The following is a 21,407-nucleotide window of genomic DNA, read 5'->3' as shown; positions in this document are numbered from 1 at the left end:
CTCACAACCCACAGCTCGTGACCATAGGTGAGGGTGAGAACGTTGATTGACCGGTAAATCGAGAGCTTTGCCTTTCTGCTCAGCCATTCTTTTCCGACTGAGGACCATGGTCTCGGATTTGGAGGTGCTGACCGTCATCCCAACTGCTTCACACTGGGCTGTGAACCGCTTCAGTGAGAGTTGGAGGTCACAGCTTGATTAAGCCAACAGCACCACATCATCTGCAAAAAGCAGAAATGCAATTCTGAGGCCACCAAACCGGACCCCCTCAACGTTCTGTCACCGATTCTGTCCATAAAAGTTAGGAACAGAATCGGGGACAAAGAACAACCTTGGCAAAGTGCAACCTTCACTGGAAACGAATCCGACTTACTGCAGGCAATCCAGACCGAACTCCGGTCGTACAGGGACCAAACAGCCCTTACCAGGGGGATCGGTACCCCGTACTTCCGAAGCACCCCACACATGACTCCCCGAGAGGCACGGTCGAACACCTTCTCCAAATTCACAAAACATATGTAGACCGTTTGGGCGAACTCTCATGCACCGTCGAGTACCCTCCCGCGGGTGTAGAGCTGGTCCACTGTTCCACGGCCAGGATGAAAACCACACTGTTCCTCCGGAATCCGAGATTCGACTTCCTCCGACCCTCCTCTCCAGCACCCCTAAATAGACTTTGCCAGGGAGGCTGAGGAGTGTGATCCTGCTATAGTTGGAACAGACCATACTGGTCTGCCAATCCAGAGGCACGGTCCCCGATGTCCACGCAATGTTATAGAGGCCTGTTAGCCACGACAAAACCACAACATCCAGGGCGTTTAAGAACACCGGGCAGATCTCATCCAACCCCGGGGCCTTGCCACCGGGGAGCTTTCCAACCACCTTAGTGACTTCGACCCCAGAGATGGGAGAGCCCACCTCGGAGTCCACAGACTCTGCTTCCTCAAAGGAAGGTGTGTTGGTGGAATTGAGGAGGTCTTCGAAGTATTCTCCCCACCGATTCGTGACATCCCGAGTCGAGGTCAGCAGCACCCCATCTCCATTATAGACAGTGTTAATGGTGCACTGCTTTCCTCTCCTGAGACTCCGGATGGTGGACCAGAATTTTCTCGAAGCTATCTGGAAGTCGTTTCCCATGCTCTCGCCAAACTCCTCCCATGAAGCCACATTCCACTTGGCCAGCCGTTACCTGTCAGCTGCCTCCGGAGTCCCACAGGCCAAAAAGGCCCGATAGGCCTCTTTCTTCAGCTTGACGACAACCCTGCTACTTTTTTCTTGTTTTCCTTTAGGCTTTTCCTTTCAGAGGTCACCACAGCGAATCAGTTGCCTTCATCTAAACCTGTCCTCTGCATCCTCTGCTCCCACACCAACTACCTTCATGTCTTCTTCAACAACATCCATAAAAGGTCACCTTATGTTCCTGCCTCTTCTGGATTGAGTATTCATGACAGCCATTTCCATCCTTTTTGAAAAGTCAACCACCAACCGCTACCAAAATGTCCATTGAAGTCTGCTCCAATGATAACTCTCTCACATCTAGGGAGGTTCTCCATCATTTCATCAAGGTCCAACCAAAATTTCTCCTTCTCCACCAGCTCACATCCTACCTGTGGTACATACCCACTAACAACATTGTTCATCACACCTTCGATTCCTAGCTTCAGGCTCATCACTCAATTTGACTCTCTGTTTACCTCCAGGAAGTTCCTAACAAACTGCTCCTTCACAGTAACTCCTAGTCCATTTCTTTTCCTATCTAGAAGCATGATAGAATATCTTGAACCCTGCTTCCAGATGTCTAGCTTTGCTCCCTTTCCACCTGGTTGTGGACCTGAACACACCACCTCCTGTCCACCTTTCTTCTCTGCATCATGTCAACCAGCCCTCAACCTTTTCCTATCATAGTTCCAACATTCAAAGTCCCTACTCTCAATTCTAGACGCTATGTGTTCCTCTTTTGTTTCTGCCAACAAACGCACCATCCTCCTCTCCTTCGACCAACAGTAGTCCAGTTTCCACCAGTACCCTGTAGCTCAACTGCACCATTGGCGGTCATTGTTCACCCGTGCCTCAACCGATCCCGTATGGAAGTCAGATATCTGATTCGCATGTTTGATTTGGCCAAAGTTTTACGTCGGATGCCCTTCCTGACACAACTCTCTGTATTTATCCGGACTTGGGACCGGCACAGGAAGACACTGGCTTGTGCCCCCTTGTGGCTATATTTCTGAATATAGGATGCCTATCATATGAACAAGTACTCCTTATGTACCATCATTTATGACCACTGTTGGCACTAACACCCTGATACTATACTACATAACATACTTTTTGCTGTAACTTCTAACGTAACATGTTACATTTTCTCATTCTATAAAGGCCCTACAGTTATTCTATGAGAATAAGTTATTTTTTGTTGTGTGATCCAAGTGAAAAGTGTCCCCCTCCTGCTCTGTGACACGGGAATTTGTTATTTGACTGACGTCTCTTCTGCTCTGTTGACTGCTTTGTGCTGTCATACTAGCCTCAGAGTCCACATGGCTCTTCTCACTCAAGGGATTCATGGATGATGTTGAGGAATGGCTTGCTTTCCCATTCTGTTATTTGTGTTTGCTTGGTGGATGGATTATTGTGAAATCTCCAATTGGCAGCCATTGACTGCGATAGACGTCCACAGGAACTTGCAGTCCAACTGAATTGGACATCTATTGCTGTCAGTGACACTGAAACATGATCGTTCACTGCCAGACCACCCAGTTCAAATAGTTTAGATGTCTATCGCCGCCAATGCTATGCAATCAGTTAATGAGTTTTGTTGGATCAACCTTGAAATGGCTGATAGCACGAAGCATGACATCACCACCTTGTGCTGCCTCCTTGTTTTCACTGCTTCTCAGTGTCTTGCTTACTTGTTGGCCAAGATTTGATTTGCTACTGGAAACATGTGCGCTCCTTAATTGACGTCTTGCAGTCGAGCGTGAGGTTTATCTAATTCACTCTGTTGAAAATATTAACAATAGGTTTTAGTTTGTTGAACTCCTGCTCCATTTGCTTGCCATTTTGTGATTGCCTCTGGAAAATAACACCTGTGGGATAAAATGTGCCACGAAAATAAGTCAGTTCATATCAGCCTCATTTACTGAGTAAAATGATTTGAATTTTCAAAATCAGTCTTAACAGTGCTTAGTTGTTACTGGATTCCAGAGGGAAATCAGCCTAGACGCTTTCAGTTCCGTGAAATGATATCATAAATCCGAACAAATCATGTGATGCTTGGTTATTTGAAATCCTTAGCAGTAGGCGTGAGTATGAAACACAACGGCGCACCCCCCTAGAGTATGATTGGCCCTTTCTTGTGTCTCCAAGGCGACAAGACATTGAAAACTGTACCAGTGACACAACCCCCAATTACTCTGACGGATTTGATCGCGGGTGCCAAGTACCATCTGAGGGTTTACTCCCATGAACTCAGCAGCGTCACCAGCAAATCTGTCACCTTTGAGACCAAAGCAGGTGAGACCACACCTGGCCTAGTGAAGTAACCAGATGGGCGACACTGGTTGCGAGGGTGAAATGGTTATAAAGTGTCTGACCTTTACCTTTTCCATTTGAGCGAACTGTTACATGGGAAAGCATTCAGTCTGTAGATGTGAACTGAATATAGGTGCTTGTTAATGTGCACTTGGTGAAACAAAATTTAATAATTTGGTCATTTTATCAGGGTTGCGCATGGTTGAAAGTATGTTTGCATTACATTAGCACAACATGTATGTTACTCTTGTATGATCTCGGGTTATAGTCATAGCTTAAAGGAGCAATATGTAAGCTTTGCACTCGGGCTGAACGATATTGGGAAGAAAATGACATTGCGAATTTTAAGTGTTTCGCGATATATTGTGATATTATAACTAGAAGAATTTTCACCAGAAGACTTGAGTAGCTCTGTTTGGGAAGACTGATTGACTCACCATGACCATATTGTAATCATGTCCAGGCTAAGGGGGTTTATCTGTGAATGATGAATATTATTGTATATGAAAGGGATCCAGGGAGCCATGTCTCTTCACAAAATAGATGATTTATTAAACATTTATTTAACATTAACATACAACATTTCCATTTCATAAGCAGCAAAAACATTAAACCAAAAAAATAAAAGAGTAGGTGCTCCACACAGCCTAGTACACACTAGGACACACTTTGACAGTTTTCACATACCTTCATCGCACTGATGCATGTTTAAAAAACATAGCTCTCAATGGTTCAACCAAGATTTTCCCATTTTACAAGTCTATTGTCAGCTCCTAAAAGTTATTCTTGTTTTGGTTTTGTGTTTACAACGGATGTCCTCCCCTCCACCAATCACCCAAGATAAATTATTTGTCTTCATCCAGGTTGCCAGAGGCTTCGTGAACTAAGGTTGCAGAAATTAGACAATATGCACAATATGCATAAAGTACGTCGCGCACTTGTACTTCAAGTACGTTTAATTATACTACAAGAACGTGTACTGAATTGTACTCAACTATGGTTACTTGTACTACAAGTACGTAATTATATGTACTTGTACTACAATGACCAGTACATGTTTTTGTGTGTACTTAAACCATAAGTACGTGTACTGTGTGTACTTCTACTACAAGTATGTGTACTTGCATGTACCGTGTAGTTGTACTACAAATACAAGTAGGCCTACTTTAGGGTTGCAGCTATCGATTATTTTCGTAAACAATTAATCTATTGCTTAGTTAGTTGGAATAATAGAGGAATCGGATTACAAACATCTTATGCCTTGCAGAATAAATTTCAGGAGATGTAAAACAAAAGAAACAAGTGTTTATGTATGCAATAATATTCATTTGGCTTGATAAGATAGCACTTTCAAAAGAGCATTAAATGCGAATACAAAAATGAATTACTAGGTGTTTCTTCAAACTGAAGAATTCCACTTTCATTTCACAAGAGCAATAAATACATTTAAAACTAAAAATACCTGAGCTTTGCTTCAAATGGTATATAAAATTAATAAATGTGGATCTTAGTACAGCAAGAGAACAACTGGCTAACTTGCATACCAAAAGTCTGCTCGTATAAATGCCATAAAATGCTAACGTTTTATTATGATGATGATGATTATTTTTTTTAACAAAGCTCTTAACAAATCATTCAAACACATACACTACCGGTCAAAAGCTTGAAATTTCCTTATTTTTTTAAGGAAAAGCACTGTTTTTTTCAATGAAAACAACATTAAACTAATCAAAAATACACCCCATACATTGTTAACATGGTAAATGACTATTTCAGCTGCAAATGTCATATTTTCAATGCAATATAATAACAGGTATATAGAGGCCAATTTCCAGCAACCAGCACGCTAGTGTTCTAATAGTACATTGTGTTTGCTAATTTCTTTAGAAGGCTAATGGCTAACGGTGTGTAGTACTACTACTTCAGAGAACAGCACAAACAGGCTCTAACCAGAGTAGAAAGAGAAGCGGGAGGCCCCGCTGCACAACCAAGCAAGAGGACAAATACATTACAGTCTCTAGTTTGAGAAATAGACGCGGTACAGGTCCTCAACCAGCAGCTTCGTTAGAATACCATTTTTAGCCACTAGTCCTTCATATTGCTCCTTTAAAATTTATGTTTAACTTGAGCACTGGGCATTTCATGCACTGTAATTTGTCACATTACACTAATTGAAGGTGGGTTGTGTTTCTTTTCATGACTGGTTTGTTGCTTGTGTTTTATCAAATGACCAGACTGTAAATAATGTAATATTATGTTTCAATGAGTGTTTCATTTTTGTCACTGTTGAGGTGTCTTAAAACAAATAAGATGTGTTTGGTCCCAGAGATGCTAAAAAATATCCAGTTATCATATGAGGTGCTTGCAATGTGTACTTATGTTGCCAATAATCTTAATATTAACAAAAGCTTGTTCTCTCTGTATGATTTTCTAGGAGTGAATCATTGGATACTTATTCTAAATGAGACCTTCCTGCATCGTTTATAACATGATAAGGATTTTAAAATGGCATTAGACAGATTACCCTCTGCAAAATATTCATATATTGTCTTCACTTTTCCCTCTTCTCCTGCTGCTCTTGGTGTATGTGTGTATGCTTGCACGTCTTGTCTTATGCACATCACCAGCCTACATTGACCAGGTAGACATCGCAACTCAGGGCTGGTTCATCGGCTTGATGTGCGCCATCGCCCTCATCATACTGATCCTTCTTATTGTTTGCTTCATCAAAAGGAGTCGTGGCGGCAAATATCCAGGTAACACTTATGTAAACTCATGGTGAGCGAAAGTACATGAAGTTAATATCCAACAAAATGCTTTTTTTCTTTGTTTGGAAGGAACAGATTATTGAACATTTGAATGACCAGAATTATTTATACATAAATATACAGGCACACACATATATATCTGGCGGAAAACACAGACAAGACTGAAAAAGCGGTGTCTCCTCTTGCACTCCTCTTTAAAAGAAACTGGTGTATTTTAAGCCAAAAGAACTATTTTGTGTGATAGAACAATATGTCTATATGCTGCCATAGATGATTCATGGCGCATGAAGCCCCCAAACTATTTTTAGTTTGTCCGTTTTACCCTGGAAACCCGTTTACAGATGTCGCGTAACCGCTTTTGTTTCAACCCAGCCATAAACCAAAGGTAATTAATTATATTTATTATTCAAAATGTCTGTCATTTTTAGCTTAGAATCATTAATTGATGTCTAATATTTCATTTAATACAAAAAAAGAAAAAAAAAAAAAAAAAAAACGACTTAAAAAATTATTCACTCGCATATTTTGAACTTTTAAAGAAATTACGTCACAATGAAAAAAATGGTGTCTGGAAAAAATGACACGGATATCTACCTCATAACTATCGCTTAATTGTTTTTTTTTTTGTTACTGTCGCATTTTCTCTGATATGTTAGATGGTAAATAATCGATCCAAACAGAGAAAAATTGAAAGAAAAAAACAAAAGAGCGTTTAAAAGGGTAAATATATGAAAAAAAAAATCTCGACCACTCCTTGATATCTGCGATTTCTGCATCGCGACCCTTGTTATATGGCCATGTTTCACCCATAAAATCCCCCCAAAATCCAGCTGTGGCCATTCACAGCTGTGTCTTAACACTCAGTGAGACATGCTACATGGAGGTTTTGGCTTGAAACAAGGCAAGTAGGCAATAATATCTTGTTAAAGTCATGGCGTCTTTAATTCTGCTCTTTCATGCTCTCACCTCCAGATAGGGTTTCGCAGTTTTTTTTTTTTTTTTTTTTAAATGCCCTCCTGTTCAATATTTTTCTTTCCCAATAAAATTGAGATTTTAAGCTTTCCAATGATGTATCAAACATGCATATCGGACAATTTTGAAAGTTGGCCAAATTGGGGGGAGCGGAACTTGAAGTCACCTGATTGTTTTACGCCATATATATAGTAAAATGTATGTACAGACTGTTACATACAGACTGAATGTTCAATACTAAAACAAATATAAGTACTGATACTATTCTATAATTTATTGTTTAGTATAAATGAGAGAGTTGGCTTAGGGACTAAAGTTTTATGAATCTGAGAACAGAGGACTGTTTGTTCTTGGAGAGAAGCCATTTCAGTTCCTGAACATCGACAAGGTGTCTTTGAACTGTTAATGAAAATGAACATTTTAATCTTACAGCACTCACTCTCCCTTTCCTGCATGATTTTACCATGTATTGTTTGTGTGAAGAATGTATTGGATATGCTTGTGCTGTAACCTAAACGACTAATGAGACCAGAAGTAAAATATTTAAAAGAAAAAACAGCTTTTGAATATGATAATACTGTAATACACAAACCAGTAGAAGGTTCTCAGTGGATCCTTTCCTCAGTGCAGATCCTAATTCGCATTTGGTCTTAGAACACAAAAGTTGTAGTTTTGGAATATATTATAATTGTATACCCCAGGGGTGCAGCTATCGATTCTTTTAGTAGTCGATTAATCGATTAACTAGTTAATTTGAATAATCGAGTAATCGGATAAGGAATATAAAAATTCAAAATACCTTAGCTGAGCCTCAGACGGTATGAAAAATAAATAAATAAATAAGAATCTATGTACAACAAAAAAACAACTGGCTAACTTACATAGCAAAAGTCCGCTAGCTTAAATGCAATAAAATACTAACGTTTTTTTTTTAAAAATGCTCTTAACAAATGGTTCAGACACATATTACCACAAAAATTGGCTAAATATACCGTTAAACTAATTTACGATGCATTAAAAGACACATTAGCTCAAAGAAAAACTTAGCGTAGTTGGTCTTAACAGGGAGCAGCTGGATTCAGCCTTGTGAAATGAGGCACACCAGAGGGCTGTGTATCCAAATCGATAAAATTAAATACAAACACTTTCAAAACAAACCATTACAACGCCACTTAATTAAATGAATACTCGAAGCAGCAAAATGTAATTCGAATATTTTTTCCCATCGAATACTTGAGTTAATCAATTAATCATTGCAGTACTAGTATAAACATTAAATTATTCCAGTACTTTTTAAATCGTGGGGCCAGAGCCATGCCAGGTTTGGTGCATGTGATCGGGGAAAATACTTTTTTGCCAAACTAGAATGAAGTGTAATTGCACATCTATTCACTGGGTGGCAGTGGTGCTCTCATTTTCAGAGTGTGTGCAGTATTTTTGAACCAAACAAGAGCACACAGCAAAGAGCACTGGAGATATGAAGAGCTAAGACGAAGAAATATGAGGACGCGTATATAGCGTTTGGCTTTTGGCTTTGACTTTTAATACAGTGAGACACGAGGTAACACCAGTCTATGTACTGTGTCTAAAAATGTTTGCAGCGGACAGCAGGAAGCCAAATCAATTCAGATGTTACATAAAGACATAAGACCCAATCATACTGATAAACCGCGTGATCTTTTTTCAGCAAAAACGTGCTGAATATTTCCAACAGTCGTCCTGTTTTGTCAGTGTTGTATCAGTAAACCAGCAAGCACTGTTAGCATCATATAAGGTGGCATAAGGTGGCAAGTTGCTCAGTGCAAAATAACCCCACACCAAAGCAAAGGAGCTGATACTGCCTGCAGAAAAAATAAAAACTGTCCCTCCGTCCAATCACACTGTCGTTTTTGTTTTATTTAATGGATGGATGGATAGATGGATGAATTTTTGTTTTTTAGGTCAAATTGTTTGACATATTGTCCTTATGAGTTAATGTTGCTTATCAATTTAAATGTACTATTATTTATTGATTTCATGAAATTTTTATTTTTCAGTATTAAATGGAAAAAAAGTACCTTTAGTGTATTTTTATAGTTTGGATGTGACTTTTAAAAAAAAAAAAAAAAAAAAATTTTTTTAATACAGGCAAAGTGATCCGCTTCAAGTCTTTTCTGTTACAAACAAAACAATGTTACAAAAGTTATACTTTATTGTAAGTTGATCTCAATTACATTTTTCCCTTTAATATAAAAAAAATACAATGTTATGCTGTGGTGTACTTATATTAATAATAATTTTATCGACAAATGATACTATTTACAGTGGTGGCAGAGAGTTGGTGGGGCACGAAACGTTTACATCTTCCGAGGGAGGTTGTAACAGAATATAATTGAGAAGTACTGCGCTATTCCCTTCACAAAAATGCTCAAATAAAATAGCAAATATTGGAATGTAGCAAATGACTAAATCAAATTTTATAAATTGCCTTTTTTAAAAATAAAATTAAATCAGCATTCTAAAAATATGTTTTTGATTCTGTTTTAACATTCAAAGGTATACAAAAAGGTTGTTTCAATTGTTCATTAACAAATAATTAACAGCTACAATTAACAGTTTATTTTAAAATTAACAATATATAATGGGATTTTCTTTTCTCTGTTGAAATTATTTATTTAAAAAAAACTTCATAGTTGACTGTAATGTTTTGCAGTTTCTATAATGTGTAGATGGTGGTTGCATCACTGGTTTCGCAAGTCATCTAGGTAGGTGGTGTTATTACATGTAAAGTTTTGAACTAACATCCAGAGATGGCAGAAAAACAAACAATTAAACATGTCTGTTCAAAAACATCAGTACTGTGACATTGTCGCAATTGTCAAGCAACAGCTGACACAGTATATATTCACTAAATGATTATGTAAATCTATAAACTAAAAAACATTTACACTCAAAATTCCTCATCAAATAAAATGAGTCATTTTTATATATTTTCCTCGCTCTAACACTTTTTTTTCTTTTGCAGTCCGAGATAAAAAAGATCTTCCTTTGGACTCTGTTGATCATAAGGACCCAGATGGATCTTTTGATTATCAGTAAGTGTTACTAAACTGTATTTTATCATTAGCTTATGGTACAGCAAATGCAAAAGCACAACTCTAAAGTTGAAGGTCATTAAAAAAACAGCATAAGTTTGGGGAAAATAAATGTGGCAAAACAGATAATGTTATAATGACAAATACGTATGGCAATTTCCTTTAAACAAAAATAAAGTCATATTTAAACGATCATAAGGATTGCATAACAGTTCAATTAATTCACAGCTTCTAATTGTACAAATGTGTGACTTGCAGAGGGCCACATTCTTTGTTTCTAGTTCGATAATATATGTAGCCACTTAATATTAATTTGTTTGAGATTTCTCTTTTCTCTCTGGTCCAAAGAAAATGGAAGCATGGTCGCAACAATGTAGTTTCTTTGTCGTATGAATCCCAAATTTTGCTGTGATTACTTAAATTTCTGTAACCAGCCAATCAATTAATGAAGCCTGTATATACTTGAGAGTGGTACTGAAACAATATTAAGGGCATCTTTAGTTTATTTAAGCAACAACAGTTTGACATTGGGTTTTGATAACACCCAAAAACATGTTTGATTTGTTGAAATACTGTATCATGTGTCTTTTGCTCCTTTCAGGTTCCACTGATTGCTGAGGCATCATTCTTCTAAAAGCACAATGACTAACTAATGCCTCATTTCCCTCCAATTTAACTGAAATATGTTTTGTGTTGCATGCTAACTACACCTACCTTTAGGGCTGTAACGATACACACGTCATGGTTCGGTACGGGGGTCACGGTTCGGGAAAACAGAAAAAAACAAAAAGGTTTAAAAATTAACTTAATTAAAATAAACTTTAAAAAACACACCCTTTTTTGCAGGGATCGACTGATGTAACCGTTAAAGTCAGGTTGCACTTACCAGCTGGCAAGCTTGGTAACTTTTTTGTAAAAGATACAATGATTTTCAGTGTTGTATTGCACACAGTTACCTATAAACCATTACCAAATAAATGCACGATTGAATAAATTATGAAATGTGTCATTAAAATGCTTCTATTTCAATATTTATTTATTTAAATATTTATTTTATTTATTCATTCAATTTTTATTTATTTATTTCAATTTGTAATCTTGTATTTCACTTTTTATTCATTTATATTAATTCATATATATTTACTTCAATTTTTATTGGTTTTTATTTATTTGTTTAAATTTGTATTTAATTATTTCAACATTTATTTCCATTTTTATTTACTTATTTCAACGTTATTTATTCCAATATATATTTATTTTAACATGTATTTATATATAATATATAAAATTAAAACAACGAAATAAACTAGAAACTGCAATTTCGGGAGAAATTACACACCTTGGTCTTTCCTCTGTGGAGATACAGATCTTAGCCCCACTCAGGTCTATCAATAGAATGGATCATAATGCCAGTCATTGGCACTAAACATAGTTAAAGCCATTAGAAAAGATTGGGAGAATTGGACGTCCATGTCCGTCAATGGCAGCACCCTCCATAATTGTTAATGGAATCGGGGAAGTTTGGGGGACACGTCCTATTGATATCTAGTCATTTTCTGTTGATTTGGGAAAAAAAAAAAATTCCCATTGAAAATGAATGGGAAAAATTTTGGACGTCCATGGACGTCAATGGTATCAACTTACATAAGCGTCAATGGAATCCAAGTACATTGGCATCAATAAAATGAACAAACATGAAGAAATGCCATTGGAAATGAATGGGAAGTTTGGACGTCCATGAACGTCAATGGCATCACCCTCCATAAGCGGCAATGCAATCGGGGACATTTGGGGGACACGTCCTAATGATATCTAGTCATTTTCTGTTGATTTGGGGAAAAAAAAAAAAATCCCATTGAAAATGAATGGGAAAAATTTTGGACGTCCATGGACGTCAATGGTATAAACTTACATAAGCGTCAATGGAATCCAAGTACATTGGCATCAAAAGAATGAACAAACATGAAGAAATGCCATTGGAAATGAATGGGAAGTTTGGACGTCCCTGGACGTCAATGGCATCACCCTCCATAAGCAGCAATGCAATCGGGGACATTTGGGGGACAGGTCCTATTGATATCTAGTAATTTTCTGTTGATTTTGGGAAAAAAAAAAATTTCCCATTGAAAATGAATGGGTAAAATTTTGGACGTCCATGGACGTCAATGGCAGCACCCCCCATAAGCGTCAATGGAATTGGGGACGTTTGGGATATACGTCCTATTGATATCTGGTCATTTTCTGTTGATTTGGAGAAATTTAGTTTTTTCCCCATTGAAAATGAATGGGAAAAATTTTTGACGTCCATGTAAGTCAATGGCGGCACCCTTCATAAGCGTCAATGGAATTGGGGAAGTTTGGGGGACACGTCCTATTGATATCTGGTCATTTTCTGTTGATTTGGGGTAATTTTGTTTTTTCCCCATTGAAAATGAATGGGAAAAATTTTGGACGTCCATGGCAGACAATGGCATCGACATCCATATAGTCAATTGAATCCAAGTACATTGGCATCAGTAGATTCGACATGCATGGCTTTCAATGGCATCAATGCAATGTAAATTCCATTGGAAATCCCATTGGAAGTGAATGGGACTTTTCCCATTCGAAATGAATGGGATAGTTTTTGGCAAATTTCCAAGGAAGCGTAATTTTTTTCCAAATTCTGTATACAACTTTTATGCCCCTCACCGTCCCGGAATTTTTGATGCCCAAATTATGTGATTTGGTCAAAAATTGTAGGACTAGATACATTTTGAAACTTTTTTTTTTTTCACGGAAAATTGCCGTTTACGGACGAACGGAAAAATTTTCGGGGCCATTTGTAAAGTTTCCTGTGTCACGCGAAAATTCCGGTCGTGCCGATACTTGAACGGTGCCGATCGGTCTAACGGTTCGGGCTGTGAAGCGCGCGTTTTTTTTCCATTCAAAATGAATAGGAAAGTTTTTGGCAAATTTCCGGGGAACCGTAAATTTTTGCCAAATTCTGTATACAACTTTTATGCCCCTCACCGTCCCGGAATTTTTGATGCCCAAATTATGTGATTTGGTCAAAAATTGTAGGACTAGATACATTTTGAAACTTTTTTTATTTTTCGGAAAATTGCCGTTTACGGGCGAACGGAAAATTTTTCGTGGCGGTTTGAAAAATTCCCATCGTCACGCGAAAAATCCGGTCGTGCCGATACTTCAACGGTGCCGATCGGTGCTACGGTTTGGGCTGTGCGTTGGCTCAAAAAAACGCGGAGAATAAGATGAATAAATAATAAGTACAACTAGAAACTGCAATTTCGGGAGAAATTACACACCTTGGTCTTTCCTCTGTGGAGATACAGATCTTAGCCCCACTCAGGTCTATCAATAGAATGGATCATAATGCCAGTCATTGGCAAAAAACAAAGTAAAAGCCGTTAGAAATGAATGGGAGAATTGGACGTCCATGGACGTCAATGGCGGCACCTTTCATAATTGTTAATGGAATCGGGGAAGTTTGGGGGACACGTCCTAATGATATCTAGTCATTTTCTGTTGATTTTGGGAAAAAAAAAAAAATCCCATTGAAAATGAATGGGAAAATTTTTGGACGTCCATGGACGTCAATGGTATCAACTTACATAAGCGTCAATGGAATCCAAGTACATTGGCATCAATAGAATGAACAAACATGAAGAAATGCCATTGGAAATGAATGGGAAGTTTGGACGTCCATGAACGTCAATGGCATCACCCCCCATAAGCGGCAATGCAATCGGGGACATTTGGGGGACACGTCCTAATGATATCTAGTCATTTTCTGTTGATTTGGGGAAAAAAAAAAATTTCCCATTGAAAATGAATGGGAAAAATTTTGGACGTCCATGGACGTCAATGGTATCAACTTACATAAGCGTCAATGGAATCCAAGTACATTGGCATCAAAAGAATGAACAAACATGAAGAAATGCCATTGGAAATGAATGGGAAGTTTGGACGTCCCTGGACGTCAATGGCATCACCCTCCAAAAGCAGCAATGCAATCGGGGACATTTGGGGGACAGGTCCTATTGATATGTAGTCATTTTCTGTTGATTTGGGGAAAAAAAAAAAATTCCCATTGAAAATGAATGGGTAAAATTTTGGACGTCCATGGACGTCAATGGCAGCACCCCCCATAAGCGTCAATGGAATTGGGGACGTTTGGGATATACGTCCTATTGATATCTGGTCATTTTCTGTTGATTTGGAGAAATTTAGTTTTTTCCCCATTGAAAATGAATGGGAAAAATTTTGGACGTCCATGTAAGTCAATGGCGGCACCCTTCATAAGCGTCAATGGAATTGGGGAAGTTTGGGGGACACGTCCTATTGATATCTGGTCATTTTCTGTTGATTTGGGGTAATTTTGTTTTTTCCCCATTGAAAATGAATGGGAAAAATTTTGGACGTCCATGGCAGTCAATGGCATCGACATCCATATAATCAATTGAATCCAAGTACATTGGCATCAGTAGATTCGACATGCATGGCCGTCAATGGCATCAATGCAATGTAAATTCCATTGGAAATCCCACTGGAAGTGAATGGGACTTTTCCCATTCGAAATGAATGGGATAGTTTTTGGCAAATTTCCGAGGAAGCGTAATTTTTTTCCAAATTCTGTATACAACTTTTATGCCCCTCACCGTCCCGGAATTTTTGATGCCCAAATTATGTGATTTGGTCAAAAATTGTAGGACTAGATACATTTTGAAACTTTTTTTTTTTTCACGGAAAATTGCCGTTTACGGACGAACGGAAAAATTTTCGGGGCCATTTGTAAAGTTTCCTGTGTCACGCGAAAATTCCGGTCGTGCCGATACTTGAACGGTGCCGATCGGTCTAACGGTTCGGGCTGTGAAGCGCGCGGTTTTTTTCCATTCAAAATGAATAGGAAAGTTTTTGGCAAATTTCCGGGGAACCGTAAATTTTTGCCAAATTCTGTATACAACTTTTATGCCCCTCACCGTCCCGGAATTTTTGATGCCCAAATTATGTGATTTGGTCAAAAATTGTAGGACTAGATACATTTTGAAACTTTTTTTATTTTTCGGAAAATTGCCGTTTACGGGCGAACGGAAAATTTTTCGTGGCGGTTTGAAAAATTCCCATCGTCACGCGAAAATTCCGGTCGTGCCGATACTTGAACTGTGCCGATCGGTGCTACGGTTTGGGCTGTGCGTTGGCTCAAAAAAACGCGGAGAATAAGATGAATAAATAATAAGTACAACTAGAAACTGCAATTTCGGGAGAAATTACAGACCTTGGTCTTTCCTCTGTGGAGATACAGATCTTAGCCCCACTCAGGTCTATCAATAGAATGGATGATAATGCCAGTCATTGGCACAAAACAAAAAGCCATTAGAAATGAACAGGAGAATTGGACGTCCATGGACGTCAATGGCGGCACCCTTCATAATTGTTAATGCAATCGGAGACATTTGGGGGACACGTCCTATTGATATCTAGTCATTTTCTGTTGATTTGTGGAAAAAAAAAATTCCCATTGAAAATGAATGGGAAAAATTTTGGACGCCTATGGACGTCAATGGTATCAACTTACATAAGCGTCAATGGAATCCAAGTACATTGGCATCAATAGAATGAACAAACATGAAGAAATGCCATTAGAAATTAATGGGAAGTTTGGACGTCCATGGACGTCAATGGCATCACCCTCCATAAGCGGCAATGCAATCGGGGACATTTGGGGGACATGTCCTATTGATATCTAGTCATTTTCTGTTGATTTGGGGAAAAAAAAAAAATTCCCATTGAAAATGAATGGGTAAAATTTTGGACGTCCATGGACGTCAATGGCAGCACCCCCCATAAGCGTCAATGGAGTTGGGGACGTTTGGGGTATACGTCCTATTGATATCTGGTGATTTTCTGTTGATTTGGAGAAATGTAGTTTTTTCCCCATTGAAAATGAATGGGAAAAATTTTGGACGTCCATGTAAGTCAATGGCGGCACTCTTCATAAGCGTCAATGGAATTGGGGAAGTTTGGGGGACACGTCCTATTGATATCTGGTCATTTTCTGTTGATTTGGGGTAATTTTGTTTTTTCCCCATTGAAAATGAATGGGAAAAATTTTGGACGTCCATGGCAGTCAATGGCATCGACATCCATATAATCAATTGAATCCAAGTACATTGGCATCAGTAGATTCGACATGCATGGCCGTCAATGGCATCAATGCAATGTAAATTCCATTGGAAATCCCATTGGAAGTGAATGGGACTTTTCCCATTCGAAATGAATGGGATAGTTTTTGGCAAATTTCCGAGGAAGCGTAATTTTTTTCCAAATTCTGTATACAACTTTTATGCCCCTCACCGTCCCGGAATTTTTGATGCCCAAATTATGTGATTTGGTCAAAAATTGTAGGACTAGATACATTTTGAAACTTTTTTTTTTTTCACGGAAAATTGCCGTTTACGGACGAACGGAAAATTTTTCGGGGCCATTTGTAAAGTTTCCTGTGTCACGCGAAAATTCCGGTCGTGCCGATACTTGAACGGTGCCGATCGGTCTAACGGTTCGGGCTGTGAAGCGCGCGTTTTTTTTCCATTCAAAATGAATAGGAAAGTTTTTGGCAAATTTCCGGGGAACCGTAAATTTTTGCCAAATTCTGTATACAACTTTTATGCCCCTCACCGTCCCGGAATTTTTGATGCCCAAATTATGTGATTTGGTCAAAAATTGTAGGACTAGATACATTTTGAAACTTTTTTTATTTTTCGGAAAATTGCCGTTTACGGGCGAACGGAAAATTTTTCGTGGCGGTTTGAAAAATTCCCATCGTCACGCGAAAATTCCGGTCGTGCCGATACTTGAACTGTGCCGATCGGTGCTACGGTTTGGGCTGTGCGTTGGCTCAAAAAAACGCGGAGAATAAGATGAATAAATAATAAGTACAACTAGAAACTGCAATTTCGGGAGAAATTACAAACCTTGGTCTTTCCTCTGTGGAGATACAGATCTTAGCCCCACTCAGGTCTATCAATAGAATGGATCATAATGCCAGTCATTGGCACAAAACAAAGTAAAAGCCATTAGAAATGAATGGGAGAATTGGACGTCCATGGACGTCAATGGCGGTACCTTTCATAATTGTTAATGGAATCGGGGAAGTTTGGGGGACACGTCCTAATGATATCTAGTCATTTTCTGTTGATTTGGGAAAAAAAAAAAAAATTCCCATTGAAAATGAATGGGAAAATTTTTGGACGTCCATGGACGTCAATGGTATCAACTTACATAAGCGTCAATTGAATCCAAGTACATTGGCATCAATAGAATGAACAAACATGAAGAAATGCCATTGGAAATGAATGGGAAGTTTGGACGTCCATGAACGTCAATGGCATCACCCTCCATAAGCAGCAATGCAATCGGGGACATTTGGGGGACACGTCCTAATGATGTCTAGTCATTTTCTGTAGATTTGGGGAAAAAAAAAAATTTCCCATTGAAAATGAATGGGAAAAATTTGGACGTCCATGGACGTCAATGGTATCAACTTACATAAGCGTCAATGGAATCCAAGTACATTGGCATCAATAGAATGAACAAACATGAAGAAATGCCATTGGAATAAATGGGAAGTTTGGACGTCCCTGGACGTCAATGGCATCACCCTCCATAAGCAGCAATGCAATCGGGGATATTTGGGGGACACGTCCTATTGATATCTAGTCATTTTCTGTTGATTTGGGGAAAAAAAAAAAAATTCCCATTGAAAATGAATGGGTAAAATTTTGGACGTCCATGGACGTCAATGGCAGCACCCCCCATAAGCGTCAATGGAGTTGGGGACGTTTGGGGTATACGTCCTATTGATATCTGGTCATTTTCTGTTGATTTGGAGAAATGTAGTTTTTTCCCCATTGAAAATGAATGGGAAAAATTTTGGACGTCCATGTAAGTCAATGGCGGCACTCTTCATAAGCGTCAATGGAATTGGGGAAGTTTGGGGGACACGTCCTATTGATATCTGGTCATTTTCTGTTGATTTGGGGTAATTTTGTTTTTTCCCCATTGAAAATGAATGGGAAAAATTTTGGACGTCCATGGCAGTCAATGGCATCGACATCCATATAATCAATTGAATCCAAGTACATTGGCATCAGTAGATTTGACATGCATGGCCGTCAATGGCATCAATGCAATGTAAATTCCATTGGAAATCCCATTGGAAGTGAATGGGACTTTTCCCATTCGAAATGAATGGGATAGTTTTTGGCAAATTTCCGAGGAAGCGTAATTTTTTTCCAAATTCTGTATACAACTTTTATGCCCCTCACCGTCCCGGAATTTTTGATGCCCAAATTATGTGATTTGGTCAAAAATTGGAGGACTAGATACATTTTGAAACTTTTTTTTTTTTCACGGAAAATTGCCGTTTACGGACGAACGGAAAATTTTTCGGGGCCATTTGTAAAGTTTCCTGTGTCACGCGAAAATTCCGGTCGTGCCGATACTTGAACGGTGCCGATCGGTCTAACGGTTCGGGCTGTGAAGCGCGCGTTTTTTTTCCATTCAAAATGAATAGGAAAGTTTTTGGCAAATTTCCGGGGAACCGTAAATTTTTGCCAAATTCTGTATACAACTTTTATGCCCCTCACCGTCCCGGAATTTTTGATGCCCAAATTATGTGATTTGGTCAAAAATTGTAGGACTAGATACATTTTGAAACTTTTTTTATTTTTCGGAAAATTGCCGTTTACGGGCGAACGGAAAATTTTTCGTGGCGGTTTGAAAAATTCCCATCGTCACGCGAAAATTCCGGTCGTGCCGATACTTGAACTGTGCCGATCGGTGCTACGGTTTGGGCTGTGCGTTGGCTCAAAAAAACGCGGAGAATAAGATGAATAAATAATAAGTACAACTAGAAACTGCAATTTCGGGAGAAATTACACACCTTGGTCTTTCCTCTGTGGAGATACAAATCTTAGCCCCACTCAGGTCTATCAATAGAATGGACCATAATGCCAGTCAATGGCACGAAACAAAGTAAAAGCCATTAGAAATGAATGGGAGAATTGGAAGTCCATGGACGTCAATGGCATCACCCTCCATAAGCAGCAATGCAATCGGGGACATTTGGGGGACACGTCCTATTGATATCTAGTCATTTTCTGTTGATTTGGGAGAAGAAAAAAAAATTCCCATTGAAAATGAATGGGAAAAATTTTGGACGTCCATGGACGTCAATGGTATCAACTTACATAAGCGTCAATGGAATCCAAGTACATTGGCATCAATAGAATGAACAAACATGAAGAAATGCCATTGGAAATGAATGGGAAGTTTGGACGTCCCTGGACGTCAATGGCATCACCCTCCATTAGCGGCAATGCAATCGGGGACGTTTGGGGTATACGTCCTATTGATATCTGGTCATTTTCTGTTGATTGGAGAAATTGAGTTTTTTCCCCATTGAAAATGAATGGGAAAAATTTTGGACGTCCATGGACGTCAATGGTATCAACTTACATAAGCGTCAATGGAATCCAAGTACATTGGCATCAATAGAATGAACAAACATGAAGAAATGCCATTGGGATTTAATGGGAAGTTTGGACGTCCATGAACGTCAATGGCATCACCCTCCATAAGCGGCAATGCAATCGGGGACATTTTGGGGACAAGTCCTAATGATATCTAGTCATTTTCTGTTGATTTGGGGGAAAAAAAAAATTTCCCATTGAAAATGAATGGGAAAAATTTTGGACGTCCATGGACGTCAATGGTATCAACTTACATAAGGGTCAATGGAATCCAAGTACATTGGCATCAATAGAATGAACAAACATGAAGAAATGCCATTGGAAATTAATGGGAAGTTTGGACGTCCGTGGACCTCAATGGCATCACCCTCCATAAGCAGCAATGCAATCGGGCACATTTGGGGGAAACGTCCTATTGATATCTAGTCATTTTCTGTTGATTTGGGGAAAAAAAAAAAATTCCCATTGAAAATGAATGGGAAAAATTTTGGACGTCCATGGACGTCAATGGTATCAACTTATATAAGCGTCAATGGAATCCAAGTACATTGGCATCAAAAGAATGAACAAACGTGAAGAAATGCCATTGGAAATGAATGGGAAGTTTGGACGTCCCTGGACGTCAATGGCATCACCCTCCATAAGCAGCAATGCAATCGGGGACATTTGGGGGACAGGTCCTATTGATATCTAGTCATTTTCTGTTGATTTGGGGAAGAAAAAAAAAATTCCCATTGAAAATGAATGGGTAAAATTTTGGACGTCCATGGACGTCAATGGCAGCACCCCCCATAAGCGTCAATGGAATTGGGGATGTTTGGGATATACGTCCTATTGATATCTGGTCATTTTCTGTTGATTTGGAGAAATTTAGTTTTTTCCCCATTGAAAATGAATGGGAAAAATTTTGGACGTCCATGTAAGTCAATGGCGGCACCCCTCATAAGCGTCAATGGAATTGGGGAAGTTTGGGGGACACGTCCTATTGATATCTGGTCATTTTCTGTTGATTTGGGGTAATTTTGTTTTTTCCCCATTGAAAATGAATGGGAAAAATTTTCGACGTCCATGGCAGTCAATGGCATCGACATCTATATAGTCAATTGAATCCAAGTACATTGGCATCAGTAGATTCGACATGCATGGCCGTCAATGGCATCAATGCAATGTAAATTCCATTGGAAATCCCATTGGAAGTGAATGGGACTTTTCCCATTCGAAATGAATGGGATAGTTTTTGGCAAATTTCCGAGGAAGCGTAATTTTTTTCCAAATTCTGTATACAACTTTTATGCCCCTCACCGTCCCGGAATTTTTGATGCCCAAATTATTTGATTTGGTCAAAAATTGTAGGACTAGATACATTTTGAAACTTTTTTTTTTTTCACGGAAAATTGCCGTTTACGGACGAACGGAAAAATTTTCGGGGCCATTTGTAAAGTTTCCTGTGTCACGCGAAAATTCCGGTCGTGCCGATACTTGAACGGTGCCGATCGGTCTAACGGTTCGGGCTGTGAAGCGCGCGTTTT

The 21,407-nt window shown here is 38.8% G+C and overlaps 1 protein-coding gene across 16 annotated transcripts in view; it reads left to right on the top strand.

Moving 5' to 3' along the window:
* Positions 1 to 21,407, top strand: part of nfasca (neurofascin homolog (chicken) a) — a 280,053-nt gene that overhangs the window by 194,487 nt on the left and 64,159 nt on the right. For 12 of the 16 annotated variants that reach the window (XM_057846447.1, XM_057846452.1, XM_057846448.1 and 9 more), the window contains 3 exons: positions 3,367 to 3,513; positions 6,159 to 6,287; positions 10,276 to 10,345. In XM_057846447.1, coding sequence (XP_057702430.1) covers positions 3,367 to 3,513; positions 6,159 to 6,287; positions 10,276 to 10,345 — 346 coding nt within the window. Of the gene's footprint in view, positions 1 to 3,366; positions 3,514 to 6,158; positions 6,288 to 9,963; positions 10,016 to 10,275; positions 10,346 to 10,946; positions 11,453 to 21,407 lie in introns of those variants that run through there. The other 4 variants (XR_009064443.1, XR_009064442.1, XM_057846450.1 and 1 more) reach the window with 4 other exon arrangements.

This window comes from Corythoichthys intestinalis, chromosome 9, assembly GCF_030265065.1.
Source record: "Corythoichthys intestinalis isolate RoL2023-P3 chromosome 9, ASM3026506v1, whole genome shotgun sequence".
Taxonomy (NCBI): Eukaryota; Metazoa; Chordata; class Actinopteri; order Syngnathiformes; family Syngnathidae; genus Corythoichthys; species Corythoichthys intestinalis.
The sequence above is the reverse complement of the archived record's forward strand: the minus strand, read 5'-3'. Positions and strand labels throughout refer to the sequence as shown.